Source organism: Eubalaena glacialis, chromosome 3, assembly GCF_028564815.1.
Source record: "Eubalaena glacialis isolate mEubGla1 chromosome 3, mEubGla1.1.hap2.+ XY, whole genome shotgun sequence".
In the NCBI taxonomy this organism is placed as follows: Eukaryota; Metazoa; Chordata; class Mammalia; order Artiodactyla; family Balaenidae; genus Eubalaena; species Eubalaena glacialis.
The window spans coordinates 75,647,058-75,673,618 of record NC_083718.1 but is presented as its reverse complement, the minus strand read 5'-3'; the positions used below and the strand labels follow the sequence as shown (position 1 = coordinate 75,673,618).

The 26,561-nt window shown below is 46.9% G+C and overlaps 1 protein-coding gene across 3 annotated transcripts in view; it reads right to left on the bottom strand.

Annotated features, from left to right (window-relative positions):
* The window catches only part of OLFML2B (olfactomedin like 2B), a 37,971-nt gene extending 16,960 nt beyond the window's left edge, over positions 1–21,011 (bottom strand). For all 3 annotated transcript variants that reach the window (XM_061185798.1, XM_061185799.1, XM_061185800.1), the window contains exons 1-4: positions 20,638–21,011; positions 17,890–18,153; positions 15,518–15,625; positions 3,259–3,435 (exon numbers count right to left, since the gene is read on the bottom strand). In XM_061185798.1, the coding sequence (XP_061041781.1) occupies positions 3,259–3,435; positions 15,518–15,625; positions 17,890–18,153; positions 20,638–20,811 (723 nt within the window). In that variant the 5' untranslated portion in view covers positions 20,812–21,011. The remainder of the gene's footprint in view (positions 1–3,258; positions 3,436–15,517; positions 15,626–17,889; positions 18,154–20,637) is intronic.
* Between the last annotated feature and the right edge of the window lie 5,550 nt (positions 21,012–26,561).

Genomic DNA, 26,561 nt, shown 5'->3' with positions numbered 1-26,561 from the left:
TCTCACTTTGCACAGGAAGAAGCAAATCAGGCTCTTGTTCTGACCTTTAAAATCTGGCCTGGAGAAAACCTAGAGTCCTCATTGCCAACCACACCCCAAGTCTGTACTGGTTTTCCCGTGACAAGAGAGTTTATCCAGATGGCACAGCAGACATGGCAGTTCCTGAATATGTGTTCCTTACTCCCCTGAGCTGACCTACTCCTGGAAGACAGGGGACACTTTCTGCCAGCCTCCCCTGACTGGGGCCAGAGTGCTGCCCAGAAGCAACAGGCAGATTTGTGCCCTGGGCAGCCCCTACTCCTGCTACCTGCCCCTCTCTCACTTCCCATTCTTTGCTGGTGAGGTGACCTCCATCAGAAGCGCAGGGAACACTTGGCTGGTGCTGATGACGTTTTACGGAGCACCTATTATGGCCAGACACGTCCCTTTATATTATTTTCAACCCTTAAAATAATGGGGCAAGGTAGATATTATTATCCACATTTTACAGATGAGGAAGGAGAGGCTCAGAGTCATTTAGCAACTTGGTTGAAGGTCAGTCAATTAAGTGGCTGAGAGGGGCACTTATTAAGTCATTTGGCTATTAAATAGGCCCAGGGCTGCCTGCCTTCAGAGCCTGTGCTCTACCTTACATTAAAGCCACATCGTCCTCAGCTGTGACCACAGGACTAACTCATTTGCCATCCAAAAACTTGTCTACATCCCCAAGTCCTGAGGGCCATGGTCTGGCTAGTGCCCAGCAGACTTGGGGATCCCTCATTTCCCATAGAAAAGAGCTGCCTGGGAGGCTGACAAGAGGCCCCAGCCCTTGACTCAGACGCCGCGGGCCATCTAATTGCCAGACTCTGGTTTCCCTCTGCATTGCAAAAGCAAGTTGTCATTTCTTCGTGGCAAACCCCAGGAACTGTCTTTAATCCAAGCTCTTAGGGACGAGCGGGAACTGCAGTTCCTTCTCCCAGCCAAGAAGATGGAGAAAGACCATGGACACACTCTGCCAGAGAACATATAATTTCCTTGGATTCTCTGGCTGCACTGGGAGGCAGTGGCCCCCGCAAGCTTTGATTTCCTCTCTCTGTTAAACTGTTGTATGACTTCAACTGCTGGTGTCCCAATTTTCCCAATCCCACCCTGCCCTCTCCACTCCCAACCCACCCCCCAGAGCCCCCTGCCAACCCTCCAGGCAAGGACCTTCCTGGAAAGAGGCCTCCAACAAAGTGCCATTCACCATTCCAAGAAACCCTGACATCATCTGTAAGAACCCTGAAAATAACAGCCAAACCCACACACCCCACTCACCCCCTTTTTCAGCACGGGGTTCACTAAAGAGACAGATGGATGCAAAGGGAGAGGAAGATACTAGCCTTGCCTCCTTCACCACTTCCCCCTTTCCAGTCGCACCCTGGCCCTGGCTCTGCCCACACCCCCCTGGTTTGGGTGGATTGTGCTAACTTCCACAATGTGTGAATGGGGATTTCAGGAGGGAGAAAGTTTTGCTGAGCAAGGAGAAAAAGAGTTCGGTGTGGTTGATTTGCCTTCAGGAAATCTGATCTGGGTTCCTGAACATACCACATGACGTGTCATCAAGACAACAGATGGAACTCTCAAGCTCAGCCGACTGAGAAATTGGAAGCCAGAGAGGACAGGGAGCGCCTAACTCTGCTGGGCTGCTGGGCCAGCAGAGGATGCCTGCCATACGGGCTGCGATGGGAGCCGCAGGGCCCCAGGTGTGATGCGAGGGTGCCTCCAAGTTCCCTTCCAGCCCCAATGTCTTCTGGCTCTTTGGTTTACAAACTCAGACTTGCTCAGGGATGACCCACCAAGCAGATAAAACACACCCGCAGTAGCTGGCATGTCGGGGACACCCAAAAATGAGAATAAAAATAATTTTGGAAGGAATATGATATTTCCCAAAAAACCCCATCAAAGTAGTTATCATGGGCTAAGCCAGAAAATTGGCCTTCCTTGTGCTTATTTTCTGGGTTGGAATTGGTTTTATTTTGAGTTACAAATGGGGCGGGGTGCAGGCACCATACTCTCTTCACGGCTTCTTGCCTCCAAAGTCCTAATCTGCCTGCTCTCCTGCCTTCGGAACACATGAGCCCAAGGTTCCCCAAACACACAGCTGCTGTCTGCTTGGCGCCACTTTGGGGAGTTTCTTTGCTCAAGAGTTCCAAGCCCACATGCCTAGACTCACTTCCTTTCTTACCCCGATTCTTAATGACCCAGGCAACAGGATCCTTCGTAGCGATGCTTCCCAGCCCTTTGCAATGTCACAGCACATACAACAGCTCAGGGGCTCTGACAGCCCCTGTCCCAGGCCCTGCTCCATCCACACCCTGCCCACCTGCCCCAGGCTGAGGGGATCCCTCAATGGTTCACCTGGAATCCACGCTCTGCCGTCCACCACCAACCCCTGGCCCAGTAAAAGTGAGCAAGACCCCTCTTAACTGCTGCTATCCCATGGTTGCCAGGGACCCCTCTTATGATACTTCATCCAGACCTGCCTTGCTAATAGCATCCACACTCTTCAAGTCCTGATGCCAGAATTTACCCGTTTCCTCTTCCACTTTTTTGTGGTTAGCTCCTGTTTTTCAGGCATCAATTTACGAGATAGTCCAATACATTAAATAATCACACACGCAACTATTGAATATTAGCACATACACATAACTTAGTAACTACAGCCAAAAGAAACAGGTATCAAATGAGGAGGCATTTTTAAGCAAATAGGTCCTCGGGCATCACTCAAATCACATGATAGTGTTTCATTTCATTGCACAGGTGACTTTGTGTTCCAGACAATACTGAGTGGGAAGAGATAGAGGTCTGAGACCCCTGTTACCACTTCCCGGCTGAGCAAGGGAGCCTGTGAGCATTCCTGGATCTGTTTTCTCATCTGCAAAGATCTCTGCCCCAGCCTGCCTTCCAAAGCTGTGGTGAAGACCACACGGTATGATGATGAAAGACGTAGTACTCGAAAAGGCAGGATGGAGTATAATAAAAAGAATGGGGCCTGAAAGTCAAAAGACCCAGATTTGAGTCCTGGCTTCAGTACTCACTGAACCTCTCTGGGCTTCAACGTTAATTAAGTACGATGGGGTCAACCCCTGCCGCATCAGACCTATAGAACTGTTGTGTAGATGAAACGAGACCATGCCCATGGAAGGACTGAAGCCTGCAAGCTCTGTGCACATGGGAGGTGTTGGGAGTATGCTTTCCGGGGGTCTGTGGTCAGAGCCCCTGGAGGCTGGGTTGTACCTCGGGGTGGGTGTAGGCTGCAGCCGTGTCCCTCTGCAGGGCCGAGCGGATGTCCGGCATGCTGTCTAGGATGTTACTGGAGCTGTTCTCTTTGCCTCGCTTGTTCATCTCGGTTCGAATTTCTTCCACGTCCTCTTCGATTTGTTCATTTTCCTTGGTGAGGTTTTTAGAAACTTCCTAAGAAGAGAGAAAATTTTAAAAAGAGAGTCCTTTAAAGTGCTTTGAAGACAAACAGGAGGGAGCTGGCAGCCAGCTTCTGCTTAGAGCACAGAGACTCAACAGACAGGCTGAGAAATCAGCCAGAAACAACTGGGGCCCTCGAGTGTGTCCAGCGCTGCGCTGAGGACCGGAGCTCGGTCCCAGGCGGCATTTCCAGGGCAGCTTGGCTCCGGTACGTCCTCTGCTGGAAATGCTTCCCAATACCACCACGGCTTTCCTAATAATAACACTGCCATGTCCCTGGGCTACTGGGACATCTGTTATTTTTCCACCCTTTGTTCGCAGTACGCTCTTATGCAGTGACGAGTAAAATTACAGAAAAATTCCATTCGCTTGTACCTCCACACATGTGAACCAGTGGCTCAGTTAATGAAAGATTTTCTGAGCAATTTTAAAAGAGGTGGCCAAAGAAATCTACATAGTATGCTTTTCTAATGAGCACAAACTATTCCCCAGCACTTTTTAAAAGTCTCTTTTTTGAGATATAGTTGATTTACAATATTGTGTTAGTTTCAGGTCTACAGCAAAGTGATTCAGTTATATACACACACACACACACACACACACACACACACACGTATACCTTTTTCAGATTATTTTCCATTATAAGTTAGTACAAGATATTGCATATAGTTCCCTGTGCTATACAGTAAATCCTTATTGCTTATCTACCTCATGTATAGCAGTTTGCATCTGTTAATCCCGTATTCCTAATTTATCCCCCCTCCCTTGCCCCTTGGGTAAACATAAGTTTGTTTAATATGTCTGTGAGTCTGTTTCTGTTTTATATATAGATTCCTTTGTATTATTTTTTAGATTATACATATAAGTGATATGATATATTTATCTTTCTCTGTCTGACTTACTTCACTTAGTATGATATTCTCTAGGTCCATCCATGTTGCTGCAAGCGGCAATATTTCACTCTCTTTTTATGGCTCCCCAGCACTTTAAAAGCATCATTTATATAGGAAATTGATAGGCTGGCTTTAAACTTTCCTATCCACACATAAAAAGTTTCCCTAAATGGCTTGGCGAATTAGGCATGTTCCAGACGTAGTTCATACCAGAAAGGACTAAAGCTACATTTCAGTCAACCAACACTGGTGAGTACCTCCTGTGTGTCTAGGGTACAGTATGGCAGAAAGAAAGCCTCTAATTCCCCTGGGGGTTCTTGTCCTGGGACGGAGGCGGGTGCGGTGGGAGGACAACTGTAATGGGGGAGACAGGGTCCACACTGTAGAAAGAAGATGACCAACCATGTCAGGTTCTGTAAGGGCCAAACATGGGTTCAAAGGGAGGGAGTGCACTGGACGCATGAGAGGCAGCATCCTGGAGAAGCAGCAGCTGACTGGGATTTGAATCTTGGACGCTGTCAACAGGCGTAGAGGTATCCTTTCTCCTCTAGTTATTCTTAGAGAAGTTTACTGCACTGAGATCTAACATCGTCCAGCGTGGACCCCCATTCTAAGGTTCCCATGAGCATCTGAATTTTTAAATGTGATGTTCTCCTTTGAGCCCTGTTTATGAGGGCGATAGAGGAAGTAACCATGGAAGAATAGAAGATGCATTCACTTTTCATCTTTCTTTGACAGACAGACATGAGAAGTGCAAAAGCTCAGACATTGCCGGGCACGATCTGCAGCCTGGTAAGATGCTACTCATGTCCCAGAGGGAAGCCACGGTAGCTCAGAGTTAGGGGGTGTGTAGGCAGATCGTGACACCCAGACACTGTGGCTCCAGTGGCCCTACGCGGGCTGCCCAAAGGAGCCCACGACGTGATAGTTATAACTAACCAGGCTCTAGACCACTGGCCATGCTATTCTTACAGCACTTCAGTGCACGCCAGATTTTGAGCACTGGAAAGGCTCAATGTGTCTGTGGGGCTAAGGCCAAGCCAACCACTCTAAACTGCACAGAATTAACTATGAGAGCTAAAGCCCTTGAGAAGAGGTCTTGTTTCAAGAATACCCAGAACAAGTGGTTTTACTAGGGGTGCAGTCATTCCTGATAAGTGTTATCAGGGTCAGTCAAGTACAGTGGTTAAGAGTGTGGATTCTGGAGGAAACTGTCTGGTTTACATCTCAATGGTGTTACTGCTAGATCTGTTATCTTGGGCAGATTACGTAAGCGCCCTTGCTTCGTTTTGCCCATGTGTAAAATGGGGTTAATACTAGCACTTGCCTTATGGGTTGTTATGAGGATTAAATGAGTTAAACTATATGTGGAAGGGCATGGGACGTACTAAGTGGTTGTTATTTTTCATAGAATGTTACAGCTGGAATGGACCCCAGAACTCAAGCCTAACCCTTCATTTCACAAATAAGGAAACTGAGGCCCAGAGTAAGGATGTGATTTTTCCCATGATCATTTTTAAAAGTGGCAGAAATGAATCCAGCACCCAGCCTCTCGGCCCTTGCTTCTTCAGTTCACTTGCTGGATCACTAAGAACACCAGGAGAGGTTCCTGGCACTCAGCCAGCTCTCAAGCAGCACGGAGCACATCACAGGGGCCAGCGAACACTGTCAGTTCGGTTTCAGGATATACAATAGGATATGCATATACAGAGAAAGATAAAAATGTTGGATCCCCATAAATCCTTGCTACTCAAAGAGACCAGCAGCATAGGCATCATTCCATCACTCAGGAGCTTGTTAAAGTGCAGAAGCTCCGACCTGACCCAGACCCGCTGAATCAGAATCTGCATTTTAACAAGATGCCCAGGCAATCTGCATACACATTAAAGTTTGAGAAGCACTGTCTTAAATGTAGGAAGCTTGGGGTAAAGCTAATGGAAAGGGGGCCCAAATGTGTGAGAAAGACTGTCTTACAGGAACCAGGTTCTTTCTGGGGCCGACAGGAAAAGTTCCTGGTGCCTGAGTGGGATTCAAGCATTTCTGTACATCTATAAGCACCTGCTAAGAGCCTCACCTGTGCATCTTCTCCTGTAACTCTCACATCCTGTGACAGGTAATGAAGCCCCAGAAGGTTCAGGGGTTCGATACAGTACCTCTTCACTAATGCACTCATGAGTTCAGCCCTGGGCACTGAGGGTAAGCCAGGCCAGCAAGGATCCTGTTCTGATGAAGACCACCCTCCATGAGGGGAAGTAAACAATAAATAAGAAATAAACAAGAAAACATCAACTAGTGAAAAGTGCAATGAAGGAAAGCAAGTCAGAGTGATGTGACAGATGCAGATTCTAGCTCATCGGCAAGATCAACGACACTTGTCTAAGGTGGAGACTGAGGCATGTCCACAACTGCTGCCCAGCCATGGCCCTAGGACCCCTCTCTGGGTGGACCCAATGGTTTGGCCTAAGTAGCCTAAAACAAGATCCCACCCAATTCCTGAACACCTCAAAACAGTCAGCATTGGTCCTTGCACTCGCTGTGAGGCAAAGGGGCAACCCCACAGATTTAGCCCCTGCCCTCCAGATTTTGGGTTTTCTAGGCCCCTGGAAGGCTCCCCTCTCATTGATTTAGAAATGCCAATACCCTTTCTGGTTTTAGTGAGGAGCCATTATTCTGAGTTTCCACAGAGGAGGGTTTGAGACAGGCCTGGCCCTGGGACCCCAGAGGACAATATTCTTTATTTCCCTCGTGGGAAAAGCAAAGCCCGCCAGCCACCTGAATAAACACCAGGCTGGTGGTGGCATCACCCCATTGGCCTGCTGGGCCAAGCCAGTTGATGTCCCCCAGGGCAGCAGAGCAGCGGCCACGCCTCCCACTCAGCCACCTCTTCCCCAGGGGTGCTGGCCTTGCAGGGCTCCCCACTCCTCCCTGGGGCTCTGCCTTCCTCACACCAAGGGCCTTTTGTGGGGTACATCTCAGGAGGCACCGGGGATGGTGCCCACACAAGACGCTCTCGATCCTGCCCTGGGAGAAGGGTGAACTCCATGACCTCATGCCTCTGGCTCTTCCCCTCTGGGACAGCTGCAACTGTGACATTTATGGTGTGTGCAACTTGGCTTGTGCATGGCACTGGCAACGTGGCGGAGGAAGTGGGAAGGGTACCTGTCTGCCAGGGGTGAGCACACCACATGGTCCCTGCCAAGGATCCTGGTGCTGTGAGGAGGGAAAGCAGGAGGGAAGAAGAGCAGGTAGATAGAGGGCTGGCACAGAAGGCAGGACACAGCCAGCCAGGGCAATTAAAGATCTGGGAACTGTGTCATGGTCCTTGGGCTAGACAGAGCCAAGGAACTGAGAGGTATTCACAGAACAAGTGCCATGTGCTGGGCGCATGCAGTAGGGCATTGGAGGGTGCCTACTGAGAGCAAGCCCGCATTGCCAGATGGGGACAGGTGTCCTGTGCTGACCACAGTCAGATGCACAGGTGCCAGAGGGGAGGAAGTGTGCAAACTAGGCAAGTCCCTGGGAAAAGGGGAACTGGATGTAGGTAGAACTGAGGGTACAGCTGGCGGTCAGCACTGGGCAGCACAGTTGGTCAGAGGACAGCTTTAACGAGCCATGGAGGAACAACACAAGCAGATGTGCAGACTGGTGCAATGGGCATGTGCAGAAAGGCTGTTCCATGGGCACAGACTGTGTCCTGACCTTGTCCAGCTATTGGACAAGTGTGTGCATGCCTGGGTGAGACCATGGGGCAGCTTAAGCCAAAAGCGTTGGGACCCGAGGGAAAGACAACCAGAGTGCAAAGCTCTATCAGCTCTCTGTGGTCTTGTTTTCCCAACCAGAACCAGGGACGAGGTGTGGTGGGCAAAGTGCTGGCTCTGGAGACCAGGTATGAAACCCACACCACAGTCACTACCTGGTTTTATGTAACTACATAAAGCAAGTGATGGGACCTCTCCAGGCCCCATCAGTTAGAGGAGGAAGGAATAATGATACCTACCTCACCGGGCTTGGTTTGGAGAACGAATGAAGAGCTGTATGTGGCAGCAAACAAAACAGGGCTTGACACGTGTCGCCGAAGGTGGAGTGGGACGGACTCATGGGATCTCAGTAGCAGATACACAGGTGGAAAAGGGGAGGGGAGCTAAGGTTTGGTGTGGCTGGGACAGGGAAGAAGGCGAGGACCCAAAGCTGGTGTGTTGTAAAGAGACTCCTGTAGAAGGAGACTAAGCAAGATTGCAGCTGAGCCAAACCATGGCCCCAAGTCATGCAGCAGGCATGTGCCTCCACTAGTAGATGGCTGGATGTGCACAAGGCTCAGAGGCAGATGGCAAGCCTGAGGACAGAGGGAGCACGGTTCCTTGCGGGAGAGAAGTGAGATAGTGTGGGAGTAACCGGACCTGGTGGGAGGGCTCGGAGTTCCCATAGCTCGCCCTGCCCTTCCCCCCCTCAGAACCCTCCAAGACACGACTAGGACCAGGTGGCCTGGGACAGACACCCTAGGCGACAGCTGTCTGCAGCCCCTATAAGACAGCTGGATGTGGAGAGCAGCTAGAAACAGCCGGTGCTCCAGCTGACAGGACAGGCAGGACGCAGCACAATCCCTGACCACAGATGATGGAGACGTGCAGGCCGGCCTGGCTGCAGGGGGCGGCCAGCTGACGTGCTCAATCACTCCCCCAACCAAACAGCTGTTGAGCATCTAATCCACATCCACGTTGGGCTAAACTTTGGCAAACAGAGACAACTTAGACCCAGGTTGTCCTCAAGAGGTCCAGAGCCTGGAAGACAGTCAAACAAGTAAAGAGCCAGAAGTCCCAGGCCTCTGATGATGAACCCCATAAATACAGCCACACGCTCCCTCACATGCTGGCAGCTACAAGCTATTCCTAGGCCAGCGGATGGAGGGCTGAGGCTCACACCTTAAATCCCTTTAACCAAGAAGAAAACCTTTCATGCCACAGTGACAGATTAGATTTGAAGTATATATAAAACCCAGGAGAGGTTATATATTGACCTGAGCCCATACTAAGATGTAAACTGAATTAAATAACGTTAGAGCTGAAATGTATCTTAGAAATATTATCTCCAGCCCTTTCCCTTTTCACAGGTGAGGACACTATGGTCAGACAGGGTGAGTGACACTCCTCTCCAAGGCTGCACTTGAGTAAGGAGAAGAGTGAAACGATTTACAGCAAACCCTTCTGTGAGTGCAGATCTGATCAGGAGAGAGAGTGAGCACTTGGGGGGTCTTGATGTGAGTGGAGGGAGGGCAGAGAGGAGAGGCTTGGAAAGAGACAGTTCCCCTAACTCATGGCCAGGCCTGCACAGACAAAAATTACATTTTGCTATTAGTTGGTAAAAAGATATATCCCCCAGAGTCAGGAATGATCCTTTGATCCTGCCTTCCAGACCAGAAACACAAAGGCCACCAAATCCTTAGGTCTGGGGGAGAAGCCCTCAGTAATGCTTGTGCCAGCACATTCTGGGGAGAGGGCCAGTTCTGGGTCTGGTAAATCCATTGTAGACTTTAAATCCCACTCGGACACAACATTATCAGAAGAAAAAGCTTCAGATGACACACAAGGTTCCACAGTGCCATCTGTACTCACGGATGGGGTTTGCAAACTCCAGCGGGTAGGTGCGAGAGAAAAGGACTCACACACACACCTGGGCAACAGAAATCACACTTTGGGAAGCTTGTAGGCAGGCATCTATTTTAAGAGCCTGGGATATGCACCCACATGTATACAAAGGCACATGTGTACACAGTCACATCCAAGTAATTATAAATGTTGCCAGTGGTACTGCAGCTAAGTGGAGGTAGGGCATTTCTTCACAAAGATTTGCAATTTTTATGGGCATGACTTAATTCAACTAAAGCCTTGATGCTGGAATAAATTATTTCAACGACCTGTCCCTCTGTTTGTCTTTTTCTTTACTTGGATGATAAATCGACTCCTGGAAGCAGTACGTGGTACTAGGCCTGTACCTCTGCCTCTCGTCCTGCTGCCATCAGAATCCATTTTTAGGCCTGGGCAGCCTACAAGTCTTTGTGTCTCTGGGTGCACTCAGCGCTCAGAGCAAAAGTCTTCTGAGCTGAATCTGTGCCAATGACAGGTCTGCATGTAATGAATAGGGTCTGCCTTTGCCTTTGGAAGCTACAGATTTTCCTTCTAGACTTCTAATTCCTATCTCTCCTGGCACCTATATTCTGTGCCTACACCCACCCCAGCTCCAATACATACCGGTCCTTCCTGAATCCCTTATCCCTTCCCAGCCACTTTCAGAAGAGTGTCAGCCTGGATCTACCACATAGAAGGTTCTTGGACCACTGACCACCTTGGATGTTAGTTCCACTTGGACAAGTTCTAGAGGAATGCCCATGCGGTTTCAGGCCTCCACTAGGGGAATAGGAAAGAGGTTTTGGGGGGTAAGTTTGTGGCACACAGTGAAAGGGTCCTACTAAGATACATGCTCCAAATTGATAAAAATTAGAAAGTCTGCCAATACCAAGTTTCGATAAGAATCTGCGTGGAGCGTTCATACCCTGCTGGAGGCAACATGAACTCGTACTACCACGTGGGAGGACAGCCTGGCAATACAATCGCCCCATGGTCTCTGCAGGCGATTAGTTCCAGGACTCCCCACAGATACCAGAATCCACTCAAGTCCTCCATATAGAATGGTGTAGGATTTGCATAAAACCTACAGACATCCTCCTATATACTTTAAATCATCTCTAGATTACCTATGATACCTAATACAATGTAAATGTTATGTAAATAGTTGCTGGCATATAGCAAATTCAAGTTGTGCTTTTTGGTGCTTTCTGGAACTTGGGGGGGAATATTTTCGATCACCCTAAAATTCCTGTGGTTGAATCAAATTGTAGGCATGCATCTATTTTAAGAGCCTGGGATATACACCCACACATATACAAAGGCACATGTATACACAGTCACATCCAAGTAATTATAAATGTTGAATTCCATGTGAATTCAAATTGGTTGAATCCACAGATGAGAAACATGTGGATGTGCAAGGCCAACTGTATCCCCTAAAGTTGCCGATAAGCATAACTAATAGCCCAGTAGTTCCATTCCTACTTACATATCATAGAGAAATGTATGCATGTATGGGATGTGCATATAGAGGGATGCCCCTGGGGTTACTATGAATTACAAAACTAAAAATAACCCCCATATCCGCCATCAGTGGAACAGATCAATAAATTGTGGTATAATCTCACACTAGAATACTACACAGGAATAAAAATGAATGAACTGCAAGCCAAAAAATGACACAGATGAGTATTAAAAACATTAAGTTGAGTGGAAGAAGCCCAACATGCACACACATAGACACGCACTTCTGTAGGATTCTACATATTTAAAGTTCAAAAACAGACAAAACTGTTGTATTTAGGTATGCATCCTTAGGTGATGAAACTGCAAAGAAAACCAAGAAGATGATTAACATAAAGTCAGGATGGAGGTTCCCTTCAGGGGGGGATGTGAATGGGAGAGGGCATGTGGGGGGCTTTTGGGGTGTTTCTGGGGTGTTGGTTACATGGGTATTTGCTTTATGATAATTTGCTAAGCTGTACATTCATTGTTTATGCACTTTTCTATACATGTGTTATTTTTCACGATTTAAAACAGAAGCTCAACCAAAATCACTCCACCAAGAAGAGCTTCCAGAGCTGATTTTACCAAGAGGTGAGATTCTCAACAGTTCAGATTCCATTTCTCTCTCCTTTCTTCCTCTTTCATCTGCAAATGGAGTTTCCATTCTTACATCCTCCTACATAGCTGAGGTGAATGTACACACACGTGCATGCCTACTTCTTCTGCCAAGTACTGATCTTACTCTGGGCAAAATGTCCCTCTAATTTGACCCTTTTGTCTGGTCTGACCTCCAAAGACCTCTCTTTGGGATTCAAGAATATTCAAAGACCAGGAGCAGAGTTTCACTCCCATTCCTCCTACAGAGCCAGGCTGGAGAAGGAGTGTTTTTTCCATTTACCCAACATTCTGTCTTTTCACTGCATGCAGACTGCAGACAGAGTCAGCCAGCAAGAGCCAGGAGACGAGTGGCTGGACTTGAAGCTGAGAGACATTGCTCTGGTCTGTGGGCCCAGGGCCCAGACCCATCTGTATCTATTGTCACACCAAAGCACCCCGTCATTTTGGGCTGCCTGTTTGGGGAAACTTTCACTGGACGGGACCTTCTATAACTTAACTTTAATCCTGTTTAACAGGATTTATGGGGTATGGCCATGGTTCTGCCTAGAAATTCCCTTGGAAGAGCTATTGCTGTAAGTTCTGGTTAGGAAAAACTGATGCTCCCAGGGCAGCCAGCAATGATTTGAAGAAACTTATGAGGTTGATTAGAAAGAGTCCTGAGGAACCAGGAACCAGAAGGCCTGAGCTCCAGCCTATACTTCAGTAGCACTGTGACTGAAGGAAAGTCATCTAATTTCCTTTGGTCTCATATCCTGTCCAGCTCACAGGAACTAATAAGCGAAATGTATATGGGATGCTTTAAAACCACAAATGCTATACAAATATAAGGGATGATGATGATTATTATTATAAAGGTCCAGTTTTTGCTACTAATCATTCCACAGTTTTGAAAAAGAGGTAACTCTCATCGATATAACTAAGGTTGGTTTGGGCAAAAACCCAGTGACTGTACGACTGCACAGAAGATACATCCTGCTGGGTAGTGGCACTGCACCAAATTCATCCACACTCCTACCCTTTGCCAGCAGGGAGGGCTCAGCTGCTAGACAAGGCTGGAAACATTATAGCCCACTGGCCTTCTCAGAGGCTGAGTGCCTGACCTTGGCCTCATGAACACTGTGTTGTACCCCCAGAGCTATCTTTCCCAGGCTGTGTCCTCCAGACAGAATGAAAAACATGTGGCTGCCAAGGTCAGGTAAAGGCAGAAGAGGTGGCTATCACCCCTGTTCCTGTAGAAAATCAATCTTTTTTTTTTTTTAAAGGGGCAGTGCACATTTGGATGGTTCTAGGGGCCAAGAGAAAGAGAGGCACTTTCCAACTTTGAAGGTCCAATGGGATCTTGGTTTAATTCCTTTTGAACCCATCTGAAAGAATCAGAAGGTGGTTTTAAATAGCAGAAAGAATCCCAAGCCCACGTGAAGTCCATTGGTAGTAGGATGGTGTTGACCATTCCGAATCCCATCATTCCAGCTGTCAACATCAGGAGAGACTCGAGATGCCAAGTGGCCTGATTCTCTCAGGGAGCCCCTCCAGGAAGACTGGGGTGATAAGAGTGGACTGCCATGATCCCGTTGGCCACTTTGATCTGCCTACAAGCTTGGGCTCCGATGTCCTGACCCCGCTCATTAGACCTCGTGACTGAAGTGACTGTGGACCTACCAACCCTCCCAGAGCAAATGGCTGTGTTCAGAAAACACTTCATCCCAGCACCGGGGGAGCTAAGGCTAAGGGTGGGTTGAGAAGGATCTGGTGTTCACTTCCAGGGAACATCTTTAGGAGTGTAGGAAGTGTGCTGAAATCAATCCTTGAAACCACAGCGTTTCATCATCCTTGGGCCAGTTCTCTTGGCAAAGCAACAGAGGGACATTTGCCCGCACTCACTCCTTGGTCATAACCTGAGTGCTTTGTTTTATTTAGCATTTCAAAGTGTTTACAGAATGATTAGCTCAACTTTTATCTCCTCAGCAATCATACGCAGTAGGTAGGGGACCTTTCCCGCTTCACAGATGGAGAAAGTGAGATATGGCTCCTTGGTAGCGGCAAACAAAGAGTAATTCACTCTGTCTTGACTCCTAGTCCAGTGAGTTCCCTTTCTGCCACACGAAAGATCCTTACTTTTTTCTCATCCTACCTACTAATCACCCATCAGGGGACCTCAGCTTCTCCATGAGAGACCCCCAAAAGCCCACTTTTTCATGAGGAATATATTGATATGTTTACATTCATCCCATTATTAAATGTACCTCTTATATTAACGTTCTAACATAGAGAACAAACGTATGGACACCAAGGGGGGAAGGGGAGTGGGTGGGATGAATTGGGAGACGGGGATTGACATATATACACTATTGATACTATGTATAATGTAGATAACTAATGAGAACCTACTGTATGGCACAGGGAACTCTACTCAATGCTCTGTGGTGACCTAAATGGGAAGGAAATCCAAAAAAGAGGGGATATATGTATACGTATAGCTGATTCACTTTGCCGTACAGAAGGAACTAACACAACATTGTAAGGCAACTGTACTCCAATAAAAAATGTTTAAAAATATTCTAAAAATTAAATAGTTTTCTACTTGAAGCAGCAGCTCTTTGAGTCACTGTTTCAAGTATCCATTCCAGAACTGGATGCCAGTCGAAGAAACAGCCATAAGCTTCTTACCAATCAGGCTGAATGATGATCATTCCTTTTCTGATAACTAAATGACTTCTTATTTATATGTTAAAGCATTACAGCAACAAAACAATGTCAACATGATTGTTTATAATGACTTTTATCTCCCATCACCATATCACACACCAGCTGAAAACCATAGCTCCAGCTATGCATCTCTCTACAACTCAGTCATACAAATGAGGTATCTCTGTCTACGAAAATTAAATTACTAGTCTATTCTTCCTGTGGGTGATCAGCCTGAATGTTTTGCAATAAGGAATATTATTTATTAGTAATCATTTTTATGTCTTCTTTCTCTACAATGGATTTGAGATGGATTACCTCCCCCCGCCAACACACACACACAGAGGCATGCACCAGAACAGTTTTTAAAAAGAGAAATTAACAAACATATACCCAGAAGAGACATGACTCCACCTTAAAACTGGAAGTAAGATGCTTATTGCACTTTTACATTTTATTTAACTCTGAGTTCCCTGGAAGTCAAGGGGAAAATAGATATACATTGGTTATATGGTTCTTATATATGAAAAAAGAAGATATTTACATTTATATTTCACTATTTCTCTTTGTCACCAACAATTTGGCATGATTTTGAATGAGTGTTTTATGTTTTGTGTATATTTTTTTCTTTCCAAAGAATAATGAGTTAAACACAGCCAGGGTACACGCTTTCTGAAGAAAAGAGTATGGTAAGTTTGATGCACTTTGGGGCCTGATCAAGAGAAAGATATGGAAACCCAGACTCTTCCTTACCTCTTCTAGTTTGTCCACTCTCCCCACCAGTTTGGTGGTAACCGAATGCAGTTTCAGGAGATCCAGGCCATAGAAAGCTCCTTCCAGCATGTCTATGATGGTGGAGAGCTATGAAACAAGGGCAGGCGTTAGTCCAAGGCTGGGGCAGACAGATCCAGAGGGAGACATTTCCTTTTAGATCTCCATGTTGGAGGCTGGACAGGGAAGCCACTAGCCAGAAATTGAGAGGTGGCCCTCAGAAACCAGCACTTGTGTGGGTGGGCACATAAGCAGACCCAATGGCGTAGGTGTATTCTGTCTATTGGAATACGCGGGTAAGAAAATGGGAGAATCCTACAAGAACAAGTCAACTGAGGTCTGGACAGCTTCACCAAACTGTTTATACTTCTTTTACTAAGTCCATCTGTTGCATGCATGTCTGTCTTTCATACTAGACTGTGAGCTCCTTGGAAGTAGTGCTATGTCATCTTCATCTTTGATTACCCATGATACCTAGTACAGTACTTGGCCCATAACAAGTGATCTGAAACACTCACATGCATTGTCTGCTGAAGTCCCTGGAAGACACCAACAAGCTTTTCCTTAGCACTAAAAGCAAAACTGCCCCTGGGGTAAAAGAGACCCAGCGGCCCATCTCTGAGGCAGCAAGTTGTCATAGGGTACCCAGCTCTCTCAGTTTTTTCAACACTGTCCTTCCTGCCAGTGCAGAGCCACTGGGAGGAAGGTGGCTGAGGCACTGGTAACATCCAGGGCATGCAAAGTGCAGGTTAAGGAAGCAGATGAGAGATGCTTAAACTGAGCCTCCCTGCCAAGGACCATCCCTGAAGAGTTTGTTGGACACTATTGTGCAATCTCTGCTCCTCCAGTAACAGCTTTTCTATTAGATGAAGAATTCAACGTATGAAATGCTCATATTTAGAAGATCTCCTTCCTCCTCCTCAGAGGAAGATAGCTGAATCCTGGGTAAGGGCCAAGGGAGGGTAGCTGATTAATATGTACTGTGATGATTTTCTGATTCCTAAAATTTTGCATACTGTTGTTTCAGAATCTCCCAAGAATCCAATCCTATAACTGGGTAACTATGCCTTTGGTTCAGAGATTGTTTCACGGCAGAGCTGTAGTTCTGAGTGATGTGGCTGAATCCTGGGACACTCATTTTATTGGTAAACACTACTCTGCTTAAAGGAATATCAATGATGACCAGTTACCGAGTGTGTACCAGCTGCCGGCACAGCAGTAGCACTTTACATGGTCATTCATTAATGGAACTAGTGTCTATTGAGCCCCAACTATATGTCAGGTATTGTGCCAAGTACTCAATAGTTGTCATCTCATCGATTCTCAAAACAACCCCCAAAGGTAGATGTTATTCTTCCTACTTTTTAACTCAAGGAGACTGAGGTCAGACCAGGTGAGTAACTTGAGTAGCATCACGCAGCAAGCCATAGCAGAGCACTGATTTGAACCCAAGTCTGACTCCAAACCAAGCTCATCCCATGACCCCATGCTGCAGGGGTCAGATGAAGCCCTCAGCTGACCCACTGGGCTGCCGCAGGTAGGGCCTGAGCTTCCCCACCCTGTGGACCAGAATTACAGGATTGCAGTTTGATGACTGGACCTAGAGCAGGCCCCAGGCCTCTTCTTCTCTGGGTCACCCAGCCCTTGCACTGAGGACTAAAGGCTCACTTCTCTCTGTGTGTCTGGTGTGTCTTTGGGGTGCCTTCTGTGCTGACAGCAAATCGTGGCAGTGGGGCTTCCCTGGTGGTGCAGTGGTTGAGAATCTGCCTGCTAATGCAGGGGACACGGGTTCGAGCCCTGGTCTGGGAAGATCCCACATGCCGCGGAGCAACTGGGCCCGTGAGCCACAACTACTGAGCCTGCGCGTCTGGAGCCTGTGCTCCACAACAAGAGAGGCCGCGATAGTGAGAGGCCCGTGCACCGCAATGAAGAGTGGCCCCCGCTTGCCGCAACTAGAGAAAGCCCTCGCACAGAAACGAAGACCCAACACAGCCATAAATTAAAAAAAAAAAAAAAAATCGTGGCAGTAACTCTTCTGGAGAAGAATGCTGAGTTCTTTTGGCCGGCTGGGTCGGGCAGCTGCTCCCAGGCCCAGCTTCCTTGGCTCCATAAGAGAGGTGGGCACACTTTGCTCTAGGCATCTCCCTCAGACGTTAGAGTTGCAAATGACCAGTTTGTCAGATCATCAGCTTTGGGTCCACACGCAACACTCTCAGGCCAGGGCCTGACCTCCTTTAAAGGCTAAAACAGAGCCCACTTACTCAAAGGCCTACAATCCCCAGCAACAGCCTTGCCAGACTCATGGGTCCCTAAGGCACCCTCTCACCCAGGCACCAACCCACACTAGGTCCTACCTTCAAGTCCTGGCTGTCTGCCTCCCGAAGCTTCTGGAGCCTGAAGTCTCCCTCACAGGGATTGAGGGCGGATGGCGGTGCAACACAGGCACACTTGCAGGATGAGCCCGAGGTGATGGTTTCCACAGTGTAGAAGTCTTCCTTCCTGGAGGTCCCCTCGTTGACCCTCTGGCAGGCGTCTCGGCCCAGGGGTCGCACTACACACTTGCACTGACAGTCCGAGCCCTCAGACACGGCCTTGACTTTGTCATAGTCTCCGAGCAACTAGACAAAGAGAGAGAGAACAGGTTGGGGGTGTGCAAACACAGGCATCAGTCAGGGCCTTGAAGAAGGCTCTCCGTTCACTTTGTCAGATGTCCTGCTAGCCAGAGACCTCAGACAGCTCTGATGTGGAGTTGAAAAGGTCATCGCAACACAATTTGCTGACTCTAGCATTTCCTGGGAGGCACTCAGAGTTCAGCTCTCTTCGTTTATCTTGGAAAGCTGTGCATTTCTCAGGGGGCCTTAGCCTTTCATCATTTTAAAGGAAAAAAACAAATGAGCCCCATCCTTCTTCCGGTAGTCCTTGCCTTAGCTAGAATCCAGATTTAGATTTAAAAAGGAAAGGAGAAGGGATTGATGGAGGGATTGGAAAACTGACATTCCAATTTCAAGACTACTGGCTTCTGTCCTCCTTCATTCATTCACCATTTATTGAGTGCCACCTTGGGACTGAGCTAGGTGCTGTGAGAGGTAAAGCAATGGGCCAGACAGAGAGACTGCTCTCAAGGAGCTTACGGTGCAGGAGACATATAAATAACAGTCACACCAATTAGGGAGTGATAAGTGCCCCTGAAGTGGGAGTGCAGCAGGAGCTCAAACAGAGGGCCACAGAGAGTGGCTCTAGCCGGGCACCAGGGAAGACTTCTTGGAGGAAATGGTATCTGATCTGGTCTCAAAGGATGGGTTAGATTTGGAGAAAAGAAACTGGGAGGAGAGAGACAGATCCAAATGTCAGTAGGGTTTACTCAGCCCAAGGCTTCATTTGGCTCCTAGAATAGCTTCTGCACCCAAACCCCAAGCCAAAGCCAGGAGAGCAAACTGGCAGCACTTGCTGCTTCTACAGTGCTAAACATTTCCTTCTGAGTGCTTTCCCCTGCCGGCCTTCCCAGGCAGGAAAACACGCAACAGCAGGCTTTCTGGAACCACGATCCTAGGCACTTGCTGGGGAAAAGGCTCCTCCCCAGCTCCTCTCCAAGACATCCTACATCCCTGAAGTTAGGGCTCCCTTGGTGGGCACAGAGAAGGGTTCCCTTCATTTGACTAATGACCCTGTCAGGCAAGCTTTGAGCTTGTTGGAGTGGATATGTTCCTGGGATGCTGTCGGAGGGGGGAAGAAGTCTCGTTATGTTTTTCTTACAAGGGTTGGGTTTCTGCTAATACTAATATTTGTTTTAGGACTGTTGTCAAATGCAGAATGGATCAGTGGAAGGAGCTGCAGTTCAGGGTGACTTAATTGGCCAGTCTTTATGTGCTGATAGTAAATCGTAGCTGTCTGCTCTCTGAAACTCTGCCTAGATTCCTACATATCCCTGCTCTGAGAGCTTGGGTGGATTCCTTCATTTCAGGAGGCTCGGGTTTCAGGAACGCTTTTGTTGATGGTCCTCCAGAGCCCCATGTGAAGGATTTTTATGTCTTTTCGATTTGGGGGTCAGTGTGAGGTTATGGGTGAGTATGGGGCATGTATTAGCATAATTATTAAAGGAAGGGCGAGGAGACTAGTGTTTGATAAATGCCAAGTGTTTCTACAGGAAGGAGCCAAGGACCCCAGTCCCAAGGCTTAGCGGAGGTACAGGCAGCATTATAGGAGCCCTTTCTCAGCCATCCCTCATCCCTAGGATTATGGCGACACCCACCACACAATCATCATGCAGGCTCTGGAAAGCATGAAATAAACACTCTAGAGAGAACTGTCTTTTACAGTCATGAGATCTGGGTTGGGACAACCATGAGATTGTCAGAAGACCCGGCTCTACCCATCTCTAGGGCCCTTTACTGTTCTAAGCCTTATGGTCCTTAACTATAGAATGGGAATAAGGACTGTGTGGGGATTGAGTCAAATAAAACAAGTGAAAGTACTTCTTAAAAGGATATGTTACAGCTCCTGTCCCTATCAGCTGTCACTCCCTCCCCTCCCCTCCACCATCTGCCAGACCTGAGTGGATCTGCATTTCCATTTTACCTCCTCAATATGGGGGGGACTTATCATCAGTCCCTCTGTTTGGGGGTCACCTCATATTCATCACGCTTGTTGCTGTTCTGTTTTCTCCCTGGGTGTCTCACTCCGAGCAATGAAATATCTCCCCATGGGTTACGCCATCTGCCTCCTGTCCAGCATGCCCGCCTGTTTTCTGACAACATTCCAATTCTGACAACCAGCCACACAGACAAGAGATGGCCATACTTTCTACAGCCCTTCAACCAAAAGGTTTTGAATTTTTTTTTTTTCTTCTCTGGGAGTTGTGTGGTGTCTTCCCTTCCTTCTCCTCTCCTTTCTCCTGATTCTGTAACCTTGAAAGACCCTATGATTTTGAGAGGAGGACCCATGTTCCTTCGCTTAAGAAAATATTCTGATAAATGAAAAGCAAGTACCCCCCCCTTTGGTAATGGAGGGAGAAACGGCTGCTTCCGAACGCTTCAGCGAGGACTATCTTAAGGCTCTTGCCACCACCCAGGGCAGGAGGGGTGGGCACGAGACTCGCAGCCTACCTGAGATAAAACGTTCTCCTGGTTGTCCGCTTCGTTTTGCAGAGTCTCGTCCTCTGTGGGCGCCACCGTCTGCACATCTGGGGGCTCGGTCGTCCCAGTCGGGGGAGTGCTGTACCCCCAGCCCAGAGCCATAACCAGAGCGAAGCAGAGAACTAGCAGCAAAGACTTGGCCATGAGGGACGCGACAAGAGGGAGCTCGGCCCCTTCGGAGAATGGCTGGGGTCCGGTGGGGTGGAGGGGGGGTGTCTCAGCAAGGACTAAGGCGAGAGGGTGTCTGGCTGGAGCCCGAGAGTGGCTGCTCAGAGCGCCTTCTAAAGCTGGGTGCGGCTGAGCGGGGCGGGAAGATGCTCCCTAGAGACCCTGGTCATCTCCTTTCCAACTCGATCAGCCCCGACCGTGCGGCCCTGGTAGAGAGTGGGGCGCAGGGTAGGAGGAGGTGACGGGGAAGGTGGAGGTGGTAAGGCTAGCCGAGCGCGCCGTCCTCTGGAGAGGGCTCAGGTGGAAGGAAGGGGTCCAGGCGAAGGCGGGCGGGGCGGGGCGCGCGGGGGCGGGCGGCTGGGAGCCTGGGGGCGCAAGGGGACCCGGTGGGCGTGTGGGGCGGGCAGCTGCGAGGGCTGCTGGGCGACTGCGCCGCGGAGCGCTGGCGCGGAGGGAGGGCGGAGCCTCTATTGTGCCGGGCAGCGGTGATGCAGCCAGTTACGGCGCGGAGGAGGAAGACCGGGAAGCGCCCGGGGCTCGGGCGGAGGGGTTCCCGGGCGACCCCGCCCCCCCCCACTCGACCTCAGCTGCTGCGCACGCCCTCCGGGGCTGGGGGGGGGGTGACGTCGGAAGGTCGCCCCTTTCCTTCATCTGACCGCAAATGATAGAGGGAGAGAAATTACCCCGAGCGGGATCCCTGAAATTTGGAGATCTCTTGTGCCCATTCTCGCGGAGAGGAGCGAGTTTCCTCTGGGATGGAAGGTAGGCACCGAGAACTCTCTCCAAGCACGAGCAAGTATGGATGGATCCCCAGCATCCTCCTTTTATTGCATCTGGAGGAGAGAAGGAACATTTGCTGTTGGACGTTTCTTTTCCCTGACTTGACTTTGGGAAAGATATTTGGCAGCTTTGAACTTAGCGCCATTGGTAGTTTGCTTGCCTGCGGCAGCTTTAGAACCTGGTAAAACCTCCAGCCAGAGGATAGCTTTTTTTTTTTTTTTTTAAACATCTCTATTGGCGTATAATTGCTTTACAATGGTGTGTTAGTTTCTGCTTTATAACAAAGTGAATCAGCTATACATATACATATATCCCCATTACTCCTCCTTCTTGCGTCTCCCTCCCACCCTCCCTATCCCACCCCTCTAGGTGGTCATAAAGCACGGAGCTGATCTCCCTGTGCTATGTGGCTGCTTCCCACTAGCTATCTATTTTACATTTCATAGTGTATATATGTCCATGTCACTCTCTCACTTCGTCCCAGCTTGCCCTTCCCCCTCCCCGTGTCCTCAAGTCCATTCTCTACGTCTGTGTCTTTTTTTTTTTTAACATCTTTATTGGAGTATAATTGCTTTACAATGGTGTGTTAGTTTAGTTTCTGCTTTATAACAAAGTGAATCAGCTATACATATACATATATCCCCATTACTCCTCCCTCTTGCGTCTCCCTCCCACCCTCCCTATCCCACCCCTCTAGGTGGTCACAAAGCTCCGAGCTGATCTTCCTGTGCTATGCAGCTGCTTCCCACTAGCTATCTATTTTACATTTGGTAGTATGTATAAGTCCATGCCACTCTTTTACTTCGTCCTAGCTTACCCTTCCTCCTCCCCGTGTCCTCAAGTCCATCTCTACGTCTGCGCCTTTATTCCTGTCCTGCTCCTAGTTTCTTCAGAACCTTTTTTTTTTTAAGATTCCATATATATGTGTTAGCATACAGTATTTGTTTTTCTCTTCCTGACTTACTTCACTCTGTATGACAGACTCTAGGTCCATCCACCTCATTACAAATAACTCAATTTTGTTTATTTTTATGGCTAATATTCCATTGTATATATTTGCCACATCTTCTTTATCCATTCATCTGTCAATGGACAGTTAGGTTGCTTCCATGTCCTGGCTATTGTACATAGAGCTGCAATGAACATTGTGGTACATGACTCTTTTTGAATTATGGTTTTCTCAGGGTATATGCCCAGTAGTGGGATTGCTGGGTCGTTTGGTAGTTCTATTTTTAGTTTTTTAAGGAACCTCCATACTGTTCTCCATAGTGGCTGTATCAATTTACATTCCCACCAACAGTGCAAGAGGATTCCCTTTTCTCCACACCCTCTACAGCATTTATTGTTTGTAGATTTTTTGATGATGGCCATTCTGACTGGTGTGAGATGATACCTCATTGTAGTTTTGATTTGCATTTCTCTAATGATTAGTGATGTTGAGCATCCTTTCATGTGTTTGTTGGCAATCTGTATATCTTCTTTGGAGAAAGGTCTATTTAGGTCTTCTGCCCATTTTTGGATTGGGTTGTTTGTTTTTTTGATATTGAGCTGCATGGGCTGCTTGTAAATTTTGAGGATTAATCCTTTGTCAGTTGCTTCATTTGCAAATATTTTCTCCCATTCTGAGGGTTGTCTTTTTGTCTTGTTTATGGTTTCCTTTGCTGTGCAAAAGCTTTTAAGTTTCATTAGGTCCCATTTGTTTATTTTTGTTTTTATTTCCATTTCTCTAGGAGGTGGGTCAAAAAGGATCTTGCTGTGATTTATGTTATAGAGTGTTCTGCCTATGTTTTCCTCTAAGCGTTTTATAGTGTCTGGCCTTACATTTAGGTCTTTAATCCATTTTGAGTTTATTTTTGTGTATGGTGTTAGGGAGTGTTCTAATTTCATCCTTTTACATGTAGCTGTCCAGTTTTCCCAGTACCACTTATTGAATAGTCTGTCTTTTCTCCATTGTATATTCTTGCCTCCTTTATAAAAAATAAGGTGACCATATGTGTGTGGGTTTATCTCTGGGCTTTCTATCCTGTTCCATTGATCTATATTTCTGTTTTTGTGCCAATACCATACTGTCTTGATTAGTGTAGCTTTGTAGTGTAGTCTGAAGTCCAGGAGCCTGATTCCTCCAGCTCCGTTTTTCTTTCTCAAGGTTGCTTTGGTTATTCGGGGTCTTTTGTGTTTCAATACAAATTGTGAAATTTTTTGTTCTAGTTCTGTGAAAAATGCCATTGGTAGTTTGATAGGGATTGCGTTGAATCTATAGATTGCTTTGGGTAGTATAGTCATTTTCACAATGTTGATTCTTCCAATCCAAGAACATGGTATATCTCTCCATCTGTTTGTGTCATCTTTAATTTCTTTCAACAGTGTCTTATAGTTTTCTGCATACAGGTCTTTTAATGCCTTATGTAGGTTTATTCCTAGGTATTTTTTCTTTTTTGTTGCAGTGGTAAATGGGAGTGTTTCCTTAATTTCTCTTTCAGATTTTCCATCATTAGTGTATAGGAATGCAAGAGATTTCTGTGCATTAATTTTTTATCCTGCTACTTTACCAAATTCATTGATTAGCTCTAGTAGTTTTCTGGTAACATCTTTAGGATTCTCTACGTATAGTATCATGTCATCTGCAAACAGTGACAGCTTTACATCTTCATTTCTGATTTGGATTCCTTTTATTTCTTTTTCTTCCCTGATTGCTGTGGCTAAAACTTCCAAAACTATGTTGAATAATAGTGGTGAGAGTGGACAACCTTGTGTTGTTCCTGATCTTAGAGGAAATGGTTTCAGTTTTTCACCATTGAGAATGATGTTGGCTGTGGGTTTGTCATATATGGCCTTTATTATGTTGAGGTAAGTTCCCTCTATGCCTACTTTTTGGAAGGTTTTTTATCATAAATGGGTGTTGAATTTTTTCGAAAGCTCTTTCTGCATCTATTGAAATGATCATATGGTTTTTCTTCTTCAATTTGTTAATATGGTTTATCACATTGATTGATTTGTGTATATTGAAGAATCTGTGCATTCCTGGGATAAACCCCATTTGATCATGGTGTATGATCCTTTTAATGTGCTGTTGGATTCTGTTTGCTAGTATTTTGTTAAGGATTTTTGCATCTATGTTCATCAGTGATATTGGCCCGTCGTTTTCTTTCTTTGTGACATCTTTGTCTGGTTTTGGTATCAGGGTGATGGTGGCCTTGTAGAATGAGTCTGGAAGTGTTTGAGAAGGAGAGGTGTTAGCTCTTCTCTAAATGTTTGATAGAATTCGCCTGTGAAGCCATCTGGTCCTGGGCTTTTGTTTGTTGGAAGATTTTTAATCACAGTCTCAATTTCAGTGCTTGTGGTTGGTCTGTTTATATTTTCTATTTCTTCCTGGTTCAGTCTCGAAAAGTTGTTCTTTTCTAAGAATTTGTCCATTTCTTCCAGGTTGTCCATTTTATTGGCATATAGTGGCAGGTGGATTCTTAACCACTACACCACCAGGGAAGTCCCCCACTTTCTTCACCTTTTATTTCCTTTTTATTCACCTGTTTCTCAGACCACATGACCTTCTAGACCTTCTATTATTCTGGTTATTTTTTCTCTAGAAAGGCTCCAGTTTGAGTATCTGTTAGAGCATATTGAAACTCTTTCTTCTCTTTTTCTGGGCACTGTTGTTTTATTAATACAGCCAAAGATTGCCTTTGTTTTTTTGGCAGTTACATTACACCAGTGATTCACATTGATTTATTTTTTATTTTTATTTTTATTTTTATTTTTTTTAAATTTATGTATTTATTTATTTATTTTTGGCTGCATTGGGTCTTCGTTGCTGTGCGCGGGCCCCCGGTAGTTGCGGCGAGCGGGGGCTACTCTTTGCTGTGGTGCACGGCCCTCTCACTGCTGTGGCTTCTCCTGTTGCGGGGCATGGGCTCTAGGCGCGCGGCCTTCGGTAGTTGTGGCTGGCAGGCTCTAGAGCGCAGGCTCAGTAGTTGTGATGCACGGGCCCAGTTGCTCCGCAGCATGTGGGATCCTCCCGGACCAGGGCTCGAACCCGCGTCCCCTGCATTGGCAGGCGGACCCCCAACCACTGCGCCACCAGGGAAGCCCCAATTTATTTTTTAAATGTAGTTTTTTCCTGTTCTTTTTTCTTTTACATGAATTTTATACTTGTTTTCTCCATCTTGTGCTCTCCAGCGATGTTCTTTTTTTTTTTTTTTTTTTAACCCAAATGCCAGCCTTTACATTTTTTCCCATTGAATATTATGATGGTTTTGGCCCATCTTTTCATTCTGTTGAAATCTTGCTGTTTTTGCTCTTGTCCCAGTTTGGGATAATTTCCAAATTCAATAAGCCTAGTTTCTGTCTTAATGAAAATCAGTAATTTTAAAAAGTCATATTCATTCATATTCTAGAGCCCTACCCATAATAGGAAAAATCTTTCCTTATTGGTATTAACTTTTTTGGTGATTGCTCAGGTAGTCAGAGGCATTGGTGCTTAGGCCGTGTGTTTTCATCATGTCTAAAAGCATTTTCCGACAGACTTTTAGAAATCCAGATATACTGTGGCATTCCTCTCACCTGCCAGTCTGATAACCTGATCTGAAGATCCTGAGATGAGCTCGGTTTGGCTTTAGAGCATCCAAGTTGACATAAACTCTGTGCAGTCTTTGCTAAGTGCCTACAGATCGCACTTCACTTGATCCTCAGCGTATTCATGTAAAGTAAGTACTGCTCTCCCTGTGTGCAGAGGAAGTCATTGAGGCACCAAGACAATGAGCTGTATGATGACCGCTCTGTACTGAGTGCTTCCTGTGTGCACGCGTCATTTGGTGTTCAAAAAATAAAAACCCCTGAGCTAGGTAGTATCATCCCCTTATACAAATGAGGAAACAGCCTCAAAGAGGGGCATACTTACTGTGGAAAAGTTCAAAGAACAGGGTCCCAGAAAGCCCTGAGCATGCCACTTC